Here is a 17,186-nt window from a genome sequence, read left to right as displayed (position 1 = left end):
CCTCCAACGTTGTAACTGAATTGTGTAAGCACTCTTCTAAATCTTCCAGCTGCTGCGCGAAATCACAAACACTATCCCTCATCTTCTGCTCTTTGGTGTCCCTCTGTCTCTTTATTGCATCTTCCCTTGGCTCTATGTACAGCACTCCTCTAACCTGTCTTTCTGGATCTTCTCGCCAGTATTCAGCACATGGTTGTTTTTCCGGTGGCCCTGTTGTCTTTTCTGTTCGGGATTGATTATACGCACCCTGTTCCTCACTCATTGGTTCATCTCTTTCCCATTCTTCCGGGAGCGTAGGGGGCGCTGTAGGCCCACTCGCACACGTTGAGATATATCTCTCGGCACTGTCCCCCACTGGTGTTGAGTGTGTGAACTCCTTTCCCTTTTGCAAATACTCTTCACTCTCTTTCTTTGCTCTTTGCAGTATCTCCTCTGCCTCCCCTTCTTCCTCATTTTCACTGTGATTTCCCCTTGTCTCTTTGCTCCTTCTAATTTTTCCTTTAATTGGGTTTTCAACTGATATCTCCACGTCTTCCCATCCTGTCCAGTCGGCATAGCAGTCCGTTAAGGTTGGATACACTCCCACTTGTTCCCTGCCCACCACTGGCTCGTTGTAGTTGGGCGGTGGACAGTAGATTGGCGGTGGTCTTTCTATTTCTTTCTCCTCTCTACTCCGCTCTTCTTCCTTCTTTATCGCTCGCTTCACCACTTCTTCCACTTCTCTGACCTTCTTTCCTTCTCTCATGAACCATTCCAGAATCTCTAATCGCCTATACTTCTTTCCTCTGGATTTATCATCATCTTTGCTTGGCTTCCAGTGTCTCAGCATTTCTCTCACCTCTGAGCAGGCCTTTTCATCAAATGTTCCTTCCACCGGCCACTGCCATGTCCCCTGAGTCCTGTCATGCCATTTTCTCATACACTTCCTGACATACTTCTCGTCAGGTTTGTGTTGCGCTATTATAATGTCAACTGGTGTAGGCTGTCTTCTCCCTTCACTCATGATGCACCCCTGTTGTGCCCTGTATGCACTACTTCTCTCTCCTGGATTCCTGTTGCCTTCTGACCACGTCAGTGCGACGCTGATTTGTTTCACTGTCAAGCTCGGCCTTACTGGATTCTTTCTTATCTTCTCACCGAGCGCATTGATCTTATCAATCAGCACTGACGTTGCAAAACCTCTTTCCCAGTGTACGAGTCGCGGTTCTACTGTCACAGTTGCTGTCAATCCGGAACAATAATTGTACTGGCCTGGTCTGGACTGGAATAACTCTGCCAGGGGTTCGTCGTATTCCTTATATGGGTCACTGATGAAACTCTTGAGGTCATAGGCCACATTAAATTGACCCTAACCAGGAGTTTCCCAGCTTCCTTTCTCAACAACTCTAGTGCTGCCTCCACGAACTCCCTTTCAAACCTATTTGGAAACCTATAGACAATTCGCTTGAATGGTAGTGGACTGCTAAGACTTAGCTCTAATCCGCGAGTTTTTGCTCTTTCTGTGATAATATTGGGAACTTCCTCACTTAGTTCCTCCGGAACGGTAAAGTAAGCACTCACACGGTGTCGCCCCGTGTAGGCGGATACAAACACTTCCACCATTCAGGATTACTAGTGTCCTTCGATGTGCTACATCTTCACATGGACCCCATGGATGTCAAACCACACTTTCACGTCAGTAGAGGGTGGAACAATTATACGCACGACAGATACACGTATTCATCCAATTCAATAAGTGCACAACAAATTGTGATGAAACATTAGCTCACCCTTGGCACTAGGTCCTCACTTACGGTATGTGGACGCCCGCTTTACTATAAGATTTATTCTAAAGGCTATTCTGGTCCACACCATTACTACCCTTACTTTCCCTTCATTTCTCACGTAGTGCACCTCTAAAACGTATATATATCAAACCTTAGTATGATTACATCCATGCACGGTGATTCCTTTACTCTCACTAAGACTTCTGCCTTACTTTCTCACTCTGTTGCTATTCCTTTTCAACTTCAGCCCTATCATCCCCACCTGTTTCATATATCACACTCCATATCACTGTGCATGCATGTACACACTGGTTTTCCTATACTCTCACAGTAATAGTGTTAGTAAACAAAAGGTTAATACAGTGCTATTTACAGTGCGCACATCCAATCACCATTTATTTTCCTCATGCACTCACACTCACACAGCCCCTCGCACTCAACACACCCACACACTGCATGCAATACAATCAGGACAGACAACAGACAAAGGCCGACAGCAGGCCTCTCCTTATTTCTTAATCTTTTCTTTATTTTCTACCACCTGGATCCAGGACTTTTCTATTCAGCGCTTTTTCTCTTTATATTCTCTTTTTCTCTTATTTCTCTTACACCTAGATCCGGGATTTTTCACTATATTTCTCTTTTCTTCTCTTATTTTCCTTTCACTACCACCCGGATCCAGGAATTTTACTCTTCTCTTTTATCACCTGCTACTTCACAGAACTTACTATTCTGCTACTAAACGCTCCATTTGCGTCCAAATAAGGTCTTGTTCACAGGAATTTCTCTCATACCACCTGGAACCCACCAGGACTTTCGATCATACAGGCGTTTACACATTCATACATCTGACATCATCTAGTCTTTTCAATACAAAACATGCAGTTTATCATGTCACTCTATGTGGTTTTAACTTACACTCACTCTGCCTCTCTGCCTCAATAGGTTGGAGCAGAGCTGATCCGACCCTGGGCCGAGCGCCTCCGCCTCCCCAGACCACACACAACTAATGCAGAAATTCAGTTAAACAGGCTTCTGCCTTACCTCTGTCCTAGTTGGATCCCGTGTCTGGTCCGTGGGCGGCGGCCGCAGCCTCAGGTCCCGGGTCTGGTGCTCTGCTGGTCTCTCTGCGCCAATCTCGTTTTCTTTGAAATCACGTCGGGGTCACCAAAACAATGTGGAATAAAAATCTACTGTACTCACTACTAAAATCTGACTCCAGCTCCACACTGACCCGACAGCTCAGTCTAAGTGAGACTCATAGTTAGTAAGGCCTCAAAACTAAATAAGCCAATCAAGCAGACTAGATGAATGCAGATAAGAGATTTTATTTTGTAATCAGCGCTGACACAAGAATTGAGATGCTCACGCATGAACGTCCCAACAACCTCTTCCCGGGGAACTCCAACTACAGCCTTTATATACATTTCCCTTATCTTCCCAATGCAACACGTCACTGGTTCTTTGCCTAGACAATCCCACCCATCTTTCCTTTTAGACCTTTTAGACTCTTTTTTACACCATTATCTTTGAATTTACAACTTTCCAAATACCATTATAATTAAAACTTCCCAACATCATTATATTAAAAATTGGGCATTTCCGCCCCCACCAGTGGGATTGTCTTCGGCCTCACTCTTGCCAACACCTCATTCTTCTTCAGGACACAGCATGGGTAAGTTCTCAGTCCTTCAGGGGCCAGCACCCTTTCTTTTATTACACTCTACACTTCACGGCTTTCCTGATTTATCCACTGTCTTCTACGTATGTACTCTAGATATTTCGCCTGGTACCACCATTGCCATCCAGCACGCGCTGCGTTTACTTCATGATGAGATCACTGCCGCTCCAGGTACCAGCGGAGCGAAGATTGACCATAATAATCTGGGGCGCATCTCTGCCATTGATTGGTCCAAGTTTGGAAAGCCTGGTACCGCAGAGAAGGCCTGCCAGACTGACATCATTGATACAACTGTTTGTTCTTCAAAGCCCTTGCAGCCTGTGTGCAAGGCCCGTGACAGGCCAACATGCCGTGTTAAACCTTATATTGTTCTTAAGCTCAAACAACCTAACGAATAAACCTTACCTGAGAACTCACTCCTGCTGTCCGCCAATTATTTCACACTACATCAAACACACACCGCATACATATATCCTCATTTACAAAATTATCTCCCACACTATCTATCTATCTATCTATCCCAATTAGTAGTAGTAGTAGTAGTAGTAGTAGTATTATAGCTCCAGCATGACTGTTCCTTATTTTATAGGTAATGGTAGTTCAAGTGCTCTGGGTTGTTGATCAGAAGGTCAGGGTTCAAGCCCCAGTACTGCCAAGCTGCCACTGCTGGGAAATTGTGTAAGGCTCTTAACCCTCTCTACTCCAGGGGCAATCTATCATACCCGTATGACTTACAGGTGTTAAGTAACAACAAAACAAAACTGTTCCTTCTGGCAGATTTAGAAATACAGAGCATGACATAACACATTATATATTATGTATTACAAGCATTACAACGAGCTATTACACAACATTACTGTATTTACACAGCAAAGCAACCGCACACACACACTGCTATTGCACCACACACACTGTACACACACATCGCAAATATTTTATGGTTAAGGGGAAAAAATAATAATTGTGAATGTTTTCTGAATGTGAGTGTGAATAAATAACCCAGTTTTTTCTCTTCGAAGCTCCCAGAAATATTGCACTATAGTCACTCTCTCTACCACATAACTGATCTTACCTGAACACTATAAAAACAAACGTCTGGACCTGCACACTGCCCTAACACTGTTTCTTGCACTTTGTACTTCTGTTTCATTAATATCTGTATATTTAACTGCATTTCATTATACAGAACTCCTCATACATGGCATATATGATGGAAGTTTGCAATACAAACCTGAAACCTGAATAAGGAAGTAAAGAGGTTAATAAATCAGCTCACTTGTCAGGGTCACACTGAAGCACTGAGTCTGAGGCAGGATCTCACAAATTCTCCCATACTGAGGCACTATTTACAGACCTAAGGGGTAAATTTGACCCGTCATTCCATCTACTGGGATATTTGACTGAGGAAGGAGGAACGTAGAGAACCTGGAGGAATCCCACATGGATAATTGAGAGAACATGCTCTACATTTACATTTCTGGCATTTAGAAGACGCTCTTATCCAGAGCAACGAATGCTCTTATACTGAACTCCAGACAGCACCCAGAGCAGTTCAGGATCAAACCCGTTATTAAATAACTCTGATTTGGGGTAACTATGCAGAGAATTCCCAAACAACCTCTCAGGAAAATCCCACAATAAGTTTGGACGCAGGACAGTTTGTGGATCATGATCTCACCGTGTCTGGAGGAGTTTCTCCCATTTGGTAAAAACAGGCTGGTGGGTGGATTAATGGCATTAAATAACCAGTAGGTGTGAATAAGTGTGTGTGCTGATTGAGAAAGTACTGCTCCACCAGAGGCAGCATGCCATCCCAGGTCCAGCTCCACAGATACACTATATTGCCAAACGTTTTGGGACACCCCTTCAAATCATTGAATTCAGGTGTTGTTTTTCTGGGGTTGGACTCAGCCTCTTAGTTCCAGTGAAAGGAACTCTTAATGCTTCAGCTTCATACCCAGACATTTTGGACAACTTCATGCTTCCAATTTTGTGGGAACAGTTTGCGAACTTGACTGGCCTGCACAGTCCCCTGACCTCAACCCCATAGAACACCTTTGGGATGAATTAGAGCGGAGACTGCTAGCCAGACCTTCTCATCATCACAACATCAGAGCCTGACCTCACAAATGTGCTTCTAGAGGAATGGTCAAAAATTCCTATAAACACACTCCTAAACCTTGTGGAAAGCCTTCCCAGAAGAGTTGAAGCTGCAAAGGGCGGGACAACTCCATATTACATTCATGTGCATGTAAAGGCAGACGTCCCAGTTTTGGCCTGGCTCACAGTCTCCGCTCTAATTCATCCCAAAGGTGTTCTATGGGGTTGAGGTCAGGACTCTGTGCAGGCCAGTCAGGTTCCTCCACACCAAACTCACTCATCCATGTCTTTATGGACCTTGCTTTGGTCACTGGTGTGCAGTCATGTTGGAACAGGAAGGGGTCATCCCCAAACTGTTCCCACAAACCATGAAATTGTCCAAAATGTCTTGGTATGAAGCTGAAGCATTAAGAGTTCCTTTCACTGGAACTAAGGGGCCGAGCCCAACCCCTGAACTCACTGATTTGGAGGGGTGTCCCAAAACTTTTGGCAATATAGTGTATCTCCATTATGTTTTTTATTATTGCACAATAGATAATAAAGCGAGAACATAAAGCAAAAAGAACACAGTGCTCCACTCGATGAAGTTGTATTTGACAAAAATGCAAAAGTTACTGGTGTAATTTCATCATTTGGTATTTGTTTAACAAAAATCAATTTGCTTTCCTTAAACAAATACTAAAGGACTAAAATATACCAGTAATTTTAGCATTTTTGGCAAACAGGACTTGGAGCACTGTCAATTAACGTTAAATATTTGTTTAAGAATTTCAAAAGATGTAAAGTGACAAAAAGAAGCCACTTTGTTGTAGAGTATATTGTTATTTTCCTAAATAAAACAATGTAAAAGTTAAAATTATTGCTGAAAGTTTTGTGTTTGCTGAAGGTTTTGTCACAGATTCCTTCCTGACAATGCGGTTACCATGGCAACAAGAGCCACATACTGGTATTTTTGCTCCTGTTTTGATAGTTGGCTTGTTACCCTATTGTGTTCATCTGTTCTGTGTTTATTTGAGTATTTACACCTTGTTTGCATCATCTAGCTTTAATTCCAAGCCTTGTTTTCCGAATCCTGTTTTCTTTCTACATCCTGATTTTGACCACTACCTGTTTCGGATTCTTGGATTGTCTTAAATGACAGGCACAGCGCACACACGCTTCTTAATGATGTTAATTAGTGCTAATAACCTCAGATGACACAACTCAGACAGAGTGGGATAGAAATCTATTTAATTTTTCCCCATTCTCACAGTTACATCATAACATCATTCATTCTAGTCAGTTTACTTCAGGACAGAGCGACGAAAGAGGATTCACTCGGCCTGTCAATCACAGGCATTCACAGTATTCAGGATTCATTCAGTACCTGATTAAAAGGATTGGCATTTCTTTTAACATTAAAGATAATTATGGGATTTTTTTTCCAGTGCTGAGACTAATACTGATGAAAGAAAGAACGTCTTCCAGGCACTTTGTGTTGATTAAAACTAAAGGTTTCTGTTCAAACAGGCAATAAAGACACTGTAGACCTGCTGGTTTCAGGTATCTTACACTCAGAGGAAACACAATCGTCAAATCCATACCGGATTTATATACAGGACTATATGTGGAATATAGGGAATATAGGTACTGTGTTTGGATAGGGACTATAAGGATTATATCTGGAATGGAAAAAAAATAAATTGATCTGAATTATCAGGACTATATCCAAACAGGAACTAGATGTAATATATTTAGTAGTATGTAATATCATGGATATACATATATAGATATAGGGATTACTGACACTATCCTGAAAGGGATAATATATATGGATTATATCCTGATAGATTATCTGAATTAGCCTTTACCTGTATAGGATTATATCCAGATAGTGGTGTCTAGAGAGGGATTATCAGGATTCTATCCATTAAAGGGTTACATGGATAATATCCTGATCTGGAATTATTGGAATTATAAGTACATAAGGAATATCAGGATTATATCCAGATTGAGATAATAAAGATTATGTTTAAGTAGGAATTATCACAATGATTTGATATCCAAATTGTGATTATCCAGATTATTATCCAGATATGGATTTGAGGGATTATATCTGGATACGGAATAGCAGGATTATTTCCGGACAGGGATTATCAAAATGATCTGAATTGAGATTATAAGGATTAAATCCTGAAAGATATTTAATGAATTACGTCCTTATTGGTATTATATCAGGACAAAGACTGTCTGGATTATATACATAGTGGGATTTTATCTGCTGTCCTATCCACCAGAGAGTATTCCTGCCCCATATCCAGTGTTCCCAAGACAAACTCCAGATTTGACCAGGATAAAGTCGTTACTGAAAGTTTATGAGAGACTGACTTAATCTGTAAAATCCAAAAGGAGGTATTGAGAGTATATCTGAAGAGGGAATATCAGGATTATATTCGGATTGGGATCATGTGGATTATATAAGGATGAAGGTTTTTTTGGGATTAGGTCATAGGGAATGGGGATTATTATATATATATATATATATATATATATATATATATATATATATATATATATATATATATATATATATATATATATATATATATATATACATACACACACATACACGTACGTATATTGAATTACATCTGACTAATTATTATTAAATATGGATAAGGATTATCAGGATTATGTCCAGAAAAGGGATTATAAGGGATGGGAAAACTATCATAACACATGATCCAAGACTGCTGAATTCTGAGGGAATTTAAAACGTTATGCAAAAATTACAAAAACGCAAATGAGCTGCAACAGAGAAAGTTAGATGTGAATTTAAATAAAGTGAAATTAAAATGATCCGAATCTGAAACACACAAATCCGCCAGGTGTGAATGGTGTCACATACACTGTTAACGAGACTCATCCCTCGTTAACGATGTTAACCGTGTATATATCGTTCCGTCTCTGCCTCGTGATCGGGATCTGTGCACGTACGTCCGACAAGTACTGCAGGTCTGAAAGGGAAACAGAAGGGATCGATATTCCGAACACTTTATTCTGAGTCGTGGGAGAAAGTGTAAAACTCACCGATATCAGCGTACACTACGCTTTCATCCGAGCCGGCTTTGGTGATCACTTCACCCCTGCAAGAGCAAAAAGAAAAACCAATCAGTATCGAGATTTTTTGATCTGTAACTACACTAAGTTTCTAGGTAGAGTCAGGATTTTGTACACTGATGATACCAGGAATCCAAGACAGCGTAATAATCCACGACCTGAGAGGCTGAGAGTGACGGGGTTATACTACACAACTGTTATAACTCTTATATGTAGTGAGTGGAACATACACTACATTATCTACACCGATCAGCCATAACATTATAAGCAGTGACCGGTGAAGTGAATAAGACTGATGATCTCCTCATCATGGCACCTGTTAGTGGGTGGGATATATTAGGCAGCAACTCAACATTTTGTCCTCAAAGTTGATGAGTTAGAAGCAGGAAAAATGGACAAGTGTAAGGATTTGAGCTTTGAGTTTGATGAAGGACCAAATTGTGATGGCTACTGTTGCTCAGATTGCTGAAGAAGTTAATGCTGGTTCTGATAGAAAGAGGTCAGAATACACAGTACAGGATGGGTCAGGGCTGTTTTGGCAGCACCAACACAATATCAGGCAGGTGGTCATAATGTTATGCCTGGTCAGTGTACTCTAACATTGAGTATTGAACTATGAAAAAAAAAACCAAATGAACCGTTTTCGGTTTTTTGGGGAGCTTTTCTATGAATATATCACCACTAGTAGGCTAGTGAAAAACAGAAATACTTCTGAAACTCTTACTTCTCAAATTCTTAAAGTCCTGAGTGTCTACTTTCATATGAGCTTCATATTAACCTCCACTGTGGAGTGGAACATGACAAAACATTCAATCATCAACATGGACACAACAGAAACAGGAGCATAGTCCATTTTTGGGGCTTTGGGGTAAAGAGTTAAGAGATATAATGTTTAGCTGACAGCACTGGGGTAAGATCTGCTGACTTGACGAAACAGTTGTGTGCATCGTCATTGTGAATCACGTGTGTTTTTGAGAATAGGGAATATAATTAATGAGGCCAGGTCTGATGAATGAGCTTCATGTCCAGAACCGGTGTCTAGACGTCTCTACACATGAAAAAGTACAAGGTACTGACCAGGGGTTAACAACCGAGCTGTGACCCCAGGCCACATAGCCGGCGCTCTCGTCTCTGGCCGGTGAAGCTGTGGCCACAAACACCTGATTATCCACTGCCCTGTCGAAGAGAAACACAAGAACAAACACTGACACAGGGGAAGGGAGACGGACGAGTGCGGAGGAAGTGACAGCGACGGTACAGACCGAGCTCTCTGAAGCAGCTCCCAGTGAGCAGGTCCGGTGGTCATGTTAAAGGCTCCGGGGTAAACCAGCAGCTGACAACCTACATGGAAAACACACCAGACCAGGAAGGGTCAGAAATTCTAGAATTTTCCATACGTTTGTCCTTTTTATTAAACTACACCTGGAAATCATGGGTTTAATATGGTTTCTATAGCAACAGCCAGTTCACAGGGACTTCGGATACACCAGATGCTCCAGTTCACTGTATCGTTGAAGGAAGGAGTCTCCAGTGTCAAGGTATTTTTTTATTAAATCATCATCATTTAAATTATATATACATAGACATATAATGGCTGTTAATGTTAAAGAGAGTGAGAGAGAGAGACAGAGAGAGACAGCGAGGAGAGAGAGAGAGACAGCGAGAGAGAGAGAGAGAGAGAGACAGCGAGAGAGAGAGAGGAGAGAGAGAGACACAGCGAGAGAGAGAGAGAGACAGAGAGAGAGAGAGAGAGAGAGAGAGAGAGAGAGAGAGGAGAGAGAGATCTCTCCCATGATGAGACTTTAAGCTGTTATAAGCAGATGTGAGCACCGAGCGTACCTTTCTTGGCGTAGATCTGCGCGAGCTCTGAAAAGCGAATGTCGTAGCAGATCCCCACTCCTACTTTACAGTAGGCTGTGCAAAAACAAACAAACAAACACAGACAAATAAATAAATAAATAAATAAATCCAAATCTACACCAAAACATAGAAAGAGAAAAGTAGGAGAGCCTCACGGGTTTCAAACACGGATAAACTGCTCCCTGGACTCAGTGTCTCAGACTCCTGGAAGCGGATTTTTCCAGGAACATCGATGTCAAACAGATGGATCTGTGAGGAGAGAGCAGAGATTTAACACTGGAGGATAAAAAAAGTTTCTTTTCTTTCACTGATGACTATAAGATGTGCATTGTCTTTTATTTTAATTTATTAATTAATTTATTTGTTTGTTTGTTTATTTATTTAATTAATATTTTACCTGCTGTATTTTTTCCTGGCATTTTTTAAAATTAACATTTAAATTTTTTTAATTGACTTTAATTAACAGTTTTTTAATTTAGTTTTTAAAATTTGAGTTTGTTTTTTTTTTTTTTCAAGCATTTAATTTTTTTAATTAACTCAGCTGTTTTCAATTTTAGCTCTTTAATTCTGAATTTTGTTTTTAAATGTGCTTTTTTAATGAATATATTTATTTACTTATTTAAATTTTTTTACCTGCTGTATTTTTTCTGTGCTGTCTGGCACTGAATTATTTTTTAATTAACTCAGTTTTTTTAACTTTAGTTTTTGAATTTTAGTTTCATTTTTAAATGCACTTTTTTAAAGAATAAATATATTTATTTATTTATTTAACATTTTTACTTGCTGTATTTTTCTGCCATAATCTAGCCATGGGGGTCACAGTCCAGTGACTTCTGTGCCGGTCCCAAGCCCGGATAAATAGAGAGAGTTGCGTCAGGAAGGGCATCTGGCGTAAAACATTGCCAAATTTAACCATGTGAATCGTCAGTACTCTAAATTTCATCCTGGATCGGTCGAGGCCCGGGTTAACAACAACCGCCATCGGCGCCGTTGACCTACGGGGCGTGGGTGGAAATTGGGCTACTGTTGGTCGAAGAAGTAGAGGAGGGAGGAGAGTGTGCAGACAGAGAGAGAAGAGGAAAGGTAAGAGTGTAGAACTGAGAATAGGAACTCTGAATGTTGGTACTATGACAGGGAAAGGTAGAGAGCTGGCTGATATGATGGACAGAAGGAAGATGGATATACTGTGTGTACAGGAGAACAGGTGGAAGGGTAGCAAGGCTCGTAGTATAGGAGCAGGATTCAAGCTGTTCTATTATGGGGTGGATAGTAAGAGAAATGGGGTAGGTGTGGTCCTGAAGGAGGAGTTTGTGAGGAATGTTCTGGAGGTGATGAGAGGGTCAGACAGGATGGACATGGCTGTGGTTAACACTTATTTTCAGAAGAGGGAGGAGCATAGAGTGACTTACAAGAGTGGAGGTAGGAGCACACAGGTAGACTACATCCTATGTAGAAGAGGCAATCTGAAAGAGATTAGTGACTGTAAAGTGGTAGTGGGAGAGTGTGTAGCCAGACAGCATAGGATGGTGGTGTGTAGGATAAATCTGATGGTCTGTAAGAAGAGGTCAAAGATAGAGATGGAGAAGAAAACCAAGTGGTGGAAGCTGAAAAAGGAGGAATGTTGTGAGGAATTTAGACAGAAGTTGAGGCAGGCTCTGGGTGGGCAGGTAGTGCTGCCAGATGACTGGGAAACTACAGCAGAAGTGATCAGGGAGACAGGAAGAAAGGTGCTGGGTGTGTCATCTGGAAGGAGGAAAGATAAGATAAGGAGACTTGGTGGTGGAATGAGGAAGTTCAGGATAGTATTCAGAGGAAGAGGTTAGCCAAGAAGAAGTGGGACATGGACAGGACTGAAGAGAATAGACAGGAATACAAGGAGTTACAGCACAGAGTGAAGAGGGAGGTGTCTAAGACCAAGCAGAAGGCGTATGACGAGTTGTACACTAGGTTAGACACTAGAGATAGAGAGAAGGACTTGTACAGGTTAGCTAGGCAGAGGGATCAAGATGGGAAGGATGTGCGGCAAGTTAGAGTTATTAAGGATAGAGATGGAAAGGTGCTCACAAGTGAGGAGAGTGTACAGAGGAGATGGAAGGAGTACTTTGAAGAACTGATGAATGAGGAAAATGAGAGGGAAAAAAGAGTAGAAGGGGTGAACTCTGTGGAACAGGAAGTAGATAAGATTAGAAAGGATGAAGTCAGGAAGGCTTTGAAGAGGATGAAAAGTGGAAAGGCAGTTGGTCCTGATGACATCCCGGTGGAGGTCTGGAAGTGTCTAGGAGAGGCGGCAGTGGAATTTTTAACTAGTCTGTTTAACAGGGTTCTAGAGAGTGAGAAGATGCCTGAGGAATGGAGAAGAAGTGTATTAGTGCCGATCTTTAAGAATAAGGGTGATGTGCAGAGTTGCAGCAACTATAGGGGGACAAAGTTGATGAGCCATACAATGACGCTATGGGAAAGAGTAGTGGAAGCTAGGTTAAGGAAGGTAGTGGAAATTTATGAGCAGCAGAATGGCTTCATGCCCAGAAAGAGCACAACAGATGCAATTTTTGCTCTGAGAATGTTGATGGAGAAGTATAGGGATGGTCAGAGAGAGCTGCACTGTGTGTTTGTAGACTTGGAGAAAGCGTATGACAGGGTGCCAAGAGAAGAGCTGTGGTACTGTATGAGGAAGTCAGGAGTAGCAGAGAAGTATGTCAGAGTGGTGCAGGACATGTATGAGAGGAGCAGGACAGTGGTGAGGTGTGCTGTAGGTCAGACAGAGGAGTTCAGAGTGGAGGTGGGACTGCATCAGGGATCGGTTCTGAGCCCCTTCCTGTTTGCTATGGTGATGGACCAGTTGTCAGAGGAGGTCAGACAGGAGTCTCCTTGGACAATGATGTTTGCAGATGACATTGTGATCTGTAGTGAGAGCAGGCAGCAGGTGGAGGAAAACCTGGAGAGGTGGAGGTTTGCGCTGGAGAGAAGAGGAATGAAAGTCAGTCGTAGTAAGACTGAGTACGTGTGTGTGAATGACAGGGAGGGAAGTGGAACAGTAAGATTACAGGGTGAAGAAGGTGAAGAAGGTACAGGAGTTTAAGTACTTGGGGTCAACAGTCCAGAGTAATGGAGAGTGTGGGAAAGAGGTAAAGAAGCGAGTGCAGGCAGGTTGGAATGGGTGGAGAAAGGTGTCAAGAGTTCTGTGTGAAAGAAAAATTTCAGTGAGAATCAAGGGGAAGGTGTACAGGACAGTGGTGAGACCGGCCATGCTGTATGGTTTAGAGACAGTGTCACTGAGGAAGAGACAGGAGTCAGAGCTGGAGGTAGCAGAGCTGAAGATGTTGAGGTTCTCTTTGGGAGGGACACGGTTGGACAGGATTAGGAACGAGTACATCAGAGGGACAGCTCATGTTGGACGTTTGGGGGACAAAGTTAGGGAGGACAGATTAAGATGGTTTGGACATGTCCAGAGGAGGGAGAGTGAGTATATTGGTAGGAGAATGTTGGACATGGAGCTGCCAGGCAGGAGGAAAAGAGGAAGGCCAAAGAGGAGGTATATGGATGTAATAAATGAGGATATGAAGCTAGTGGGTGTAAGTGTTGAGGATGGAGAAGATAGGGATAGGTGGAGAGAGATGATTCGCTGTGGTGACCCCTGAAGGGAAAAGACCAAAGAAGAAGATTTTTCTGCCATTATTTTTTAATTAACTATTTTTTTTTGTTGTAGATTTTTTATTTGAGTTTTGTTTTTAATTAATACATTTATTTATTTAATATTTTACCTGCTGTATTTTGTACTGGCATTTAAATTTTTTTTATTAACTCAGTTTCTTTAGTTTTTTAATTGGAGTTTTGTTTTTAAATGTGCTTTTTTTAAACAAATAAATCTATTTATTTATTTAATATTTTACCTGCCGTATTTTGAGCTGGCATTTAATGTTTTTTAATTAACTCAATTCTATTTAACTTTAGTTTTTTTAATTTAGTTTTGTTTTTAAATGTGCTTTTTTAACAAATACATTTATTTATTTAATATTTTACTTGCTGTATTTTTTTTCTGCCATTTAATTAACTAATTTTTTTTACTTTAGTTTTTTTAATTTGAGTTTTGTTATAACATGCTTTTAAATGAATAAATTTATTTATTTATTTAATATTTTACCCGCTATATTTTTTCTGGCATTTAATAATTTTTTTTTAATTAATTCAATTTTTTTTTCAACTTTATTTCTTTAACTTGACTTTTGTTTTTAATAAATAAATAATATTGACTTGAATTTATATTTTCATGCACAATTTAAAAAAAGAGAGTTTGATCTGAACATTTCATATTCTTGTGTTAAAACATTAATGATGGTTGATTTTTTTAATGTTAAATTATTTTAATCTGCATAAATCACATTGTTTCATCGATCATAATAATATAAAATAAAAAACTCAAAATATTATTGGAAATAAAAGAAAATAAATATTAAATTAAATATTTAAAAAATTTCCGGATCTGTGAGATATACACTACTCACAAAAAGTTAAGGATATTGGGCTTTCGGGTGAAATTTCAGGATGAACCTAAAATGCACTATAACCTTTACAGGTGGTTAGCGTGGTCTGCGTCCTAGACAACCTGCAAGGGTACCTGACCACACCACCACGCACAGGCGTCTTCTTCTTGCATGGGCCAGGGAGCATTTACGCTAGACGAGGGACCGGTGGGTCTCAGTGCTGTTCTCTGATGAAAGTCGATTCACGTTGAGCAGAAATGATGGCCGCCAACAATGTTGGAGACATCAAGGAGAGCACTATGCATCAGCCACTGTTGTGGTGGTGTTACAGTCTGGGCAGGTGTGTCTACTGAATACAGAACTGCCCTACATCTTGTGAATGGTACAGTGACAAGCCAATACTACCTGAATAACATCATTAATCCAGTCATTGTGCCCCTGCATGAACAACACAGGCCTAATTTCATTTTCATGGACGACAATGCTCCAGCTCATCGAGGTCGCATCATTAGGGAACGGCTGCTGGAGGCTGGGGTACCTCAAATGGAGTGGCCTGCACTTTCTCCAGACCCGAATCCCATAGAAAACCTCTGGGATCAGCCGAGTCGCCGTGTAGAGGCTCGTAACCCTGCACCCCAGAACCTCAATGACCTGAGGGCCGCCCTTCAAGAAGAGTGGAATGCCATGCCTCATCAGACAATAAGTCGACTCGTGAACAGCATGAGACGTCGTTGTCAAGCTGTAATTGATGGTCAAGGGCACATGACAAATTATTGAGACATTGAGATTTTTTGTTGTGGTATACCCACCACTGTTGTTGGCTTTTGTTTCAATAAATTGTTTGAGATGAGGAAATCACCATTGCATGCTTCTACTTAAATGCCCTACTTTCATGATATAATATCACTGTAGCGTGAACTTTTTACATTTTCCATAGATTTCACCCAAAAGCCAAATATCCTTAACTTTTTCTGAGTAGTGTATATATACAGGGGTTGGACAATGAAACTGAAACACTGGCCAATTTAGTGTTGGAGGGTTCATGGCTAAATTTGACCAGCCTGGTGGCCAATCTTCATTGATTGCACATTCCACCAGTAAGAGCAGAGTGTGAGGTTTAATTAGCAGAGTAATAGCACAGTTTTGCTTTAAATATTGCAGTGCACACAACATTACGGGTGACATATCAGAGTTCAAAAGAGGACAAATTGTTGGTGCACGTCTCGCTGGCGCATCTGTGACTAAGACAGCAAGTCTTTGTGATGTATCAAGAGCCACGGTATCCAAGGTAATGTCACCATACCACCAAGAAGGACGAACCACATCCAACAGGAGTAACTGTGGATGCAAGAGGAAGCTGTCTGAAAGGGATGTCCGGGTGCTAACCCGGATTGTATCCAAAAAACATAAAACCACAGCTGCCCAACTCACTGCAGAATTAAATGTACACCTCAACTCTCCTGTTTCCACCAAAACTGTCCGTCGGGAGCTCCACAGGGTCAATGTACATGGCCGGGCTGCTATAGCCAATGCCAAACGTCCGTTTCAATGGTGCCAGCAGCGAAAATCTTGGGCTGTGGACAATGTGAAACATGTATTGTTCTCTGATGAGTCCACCTTCACTGTCTTTCTCACATCCGGGAGAGTTCTGGTGTGGAGAAGCCCCAAAGAAGCGTACCACCCAGACTGTTGCATGCCCAGAGTGAAGCATGGGGGTGGATCAGTGATGGTTTGGGCTGCAATATCATGACATTCCCTAGGCCCAATACTTGTGCTAGATGGGCACGTCACTGCCAAGGACTACCGACCCATTCTGGAGGACCATGTGCACCCAGTGGTTCAAACATTGTATCCTGAAGGCGGTGCTGTGTATCAGGATGATAATGCACCAAAACACACAGCAAGACTGGTGACAGAGTGGTTTGATGAACATGAAAGTGAAGTTGAACATCTCCCATGGCCTGCATAGTCACCAGATCTAAATATTATTGAGCCACTTTGGGGTGTTTTGGAGGAGCGAGTCAGGAAACGTTTTCCTCCACCAGCATCACGTAGTGACCTGGCCACTATTCTGCAAGAAGAATGGCTCAAAATCCCTCTGGCCACTGTGCAGGACTTGTATCTGTCATTCCCAAAATGAATTGATGCTGTATTGGCCGCAAAAGGAGGCCCTACACCATACTAATGAATTATTGCGGT

The 17,186-nt window shown here is 41.4% G+C and overlaps 1 protein-coding gene across 1 annotated transcript in view; it reads right to left on the bottom strand.

Moving 5' to 3' along the window:
- Positions 1 to 6,755: 6,755 nt before the first annotated feature.
- The window catches only part of nit2 (nitrilase family, member 2), a 13,964-nt gene continuing 3,533 nt past the window's right edge, over positions 6,756 to 17,186 (bottom strand). The window contains exons 5-10 of the mRNA XM_058403459.1: positions 10,662 to 10,755; positions 10,486 to 10,560; positions 9,909 to 9,987; positions 9,724 to 9,822; positions 8,617 to 8,672; positions 6,756 to 8,543 (exon numbers count right to left, since the gene is read on the bottom strand). Coding sequence (XP_058259442.1) covers positions 8,449 to 8,543; positions 8,617 to 8,672; positions 9,724 to 9,822; positions 9,909 to 9,987; positions 10,486 to 10,560; positions 10,662 to 10,755 — 498 coding nt within the window. The 3' untranslated portion in view covers positions 6,756 to 8,448. The remainder of the gene's footprint in view (positions 8,544 to 8,616; positions 8,673 to 9,723; positions 9,823 to 9,908; positions 9,988 to 10,485; positions 10,561 to 10,661; positions 10,756 to 17,186) is intronic.

This window comes from Hemibagrus wyckioides, linkage group LG11, assembly GCF_019097595.1.
Source record: "Hemibagrus wyckioides isolate EC202008001 linkage group LG11, SWU_Hwy_1.0, whole genome shotgun sequence".
In the NCBI taxonomy this organism is placed as follows: domain Eukaryota; kingdom Metazoa; phylum Chordata; class Actinopteri; order Siluriformes; family Bagridae; genus Hemibagrus; species Hemibagrus wyckioides.
Note: the sequence above shows the minus strand (reverse complement) of the source record. Positions and strands in the feature narration are given on the sequence as shown.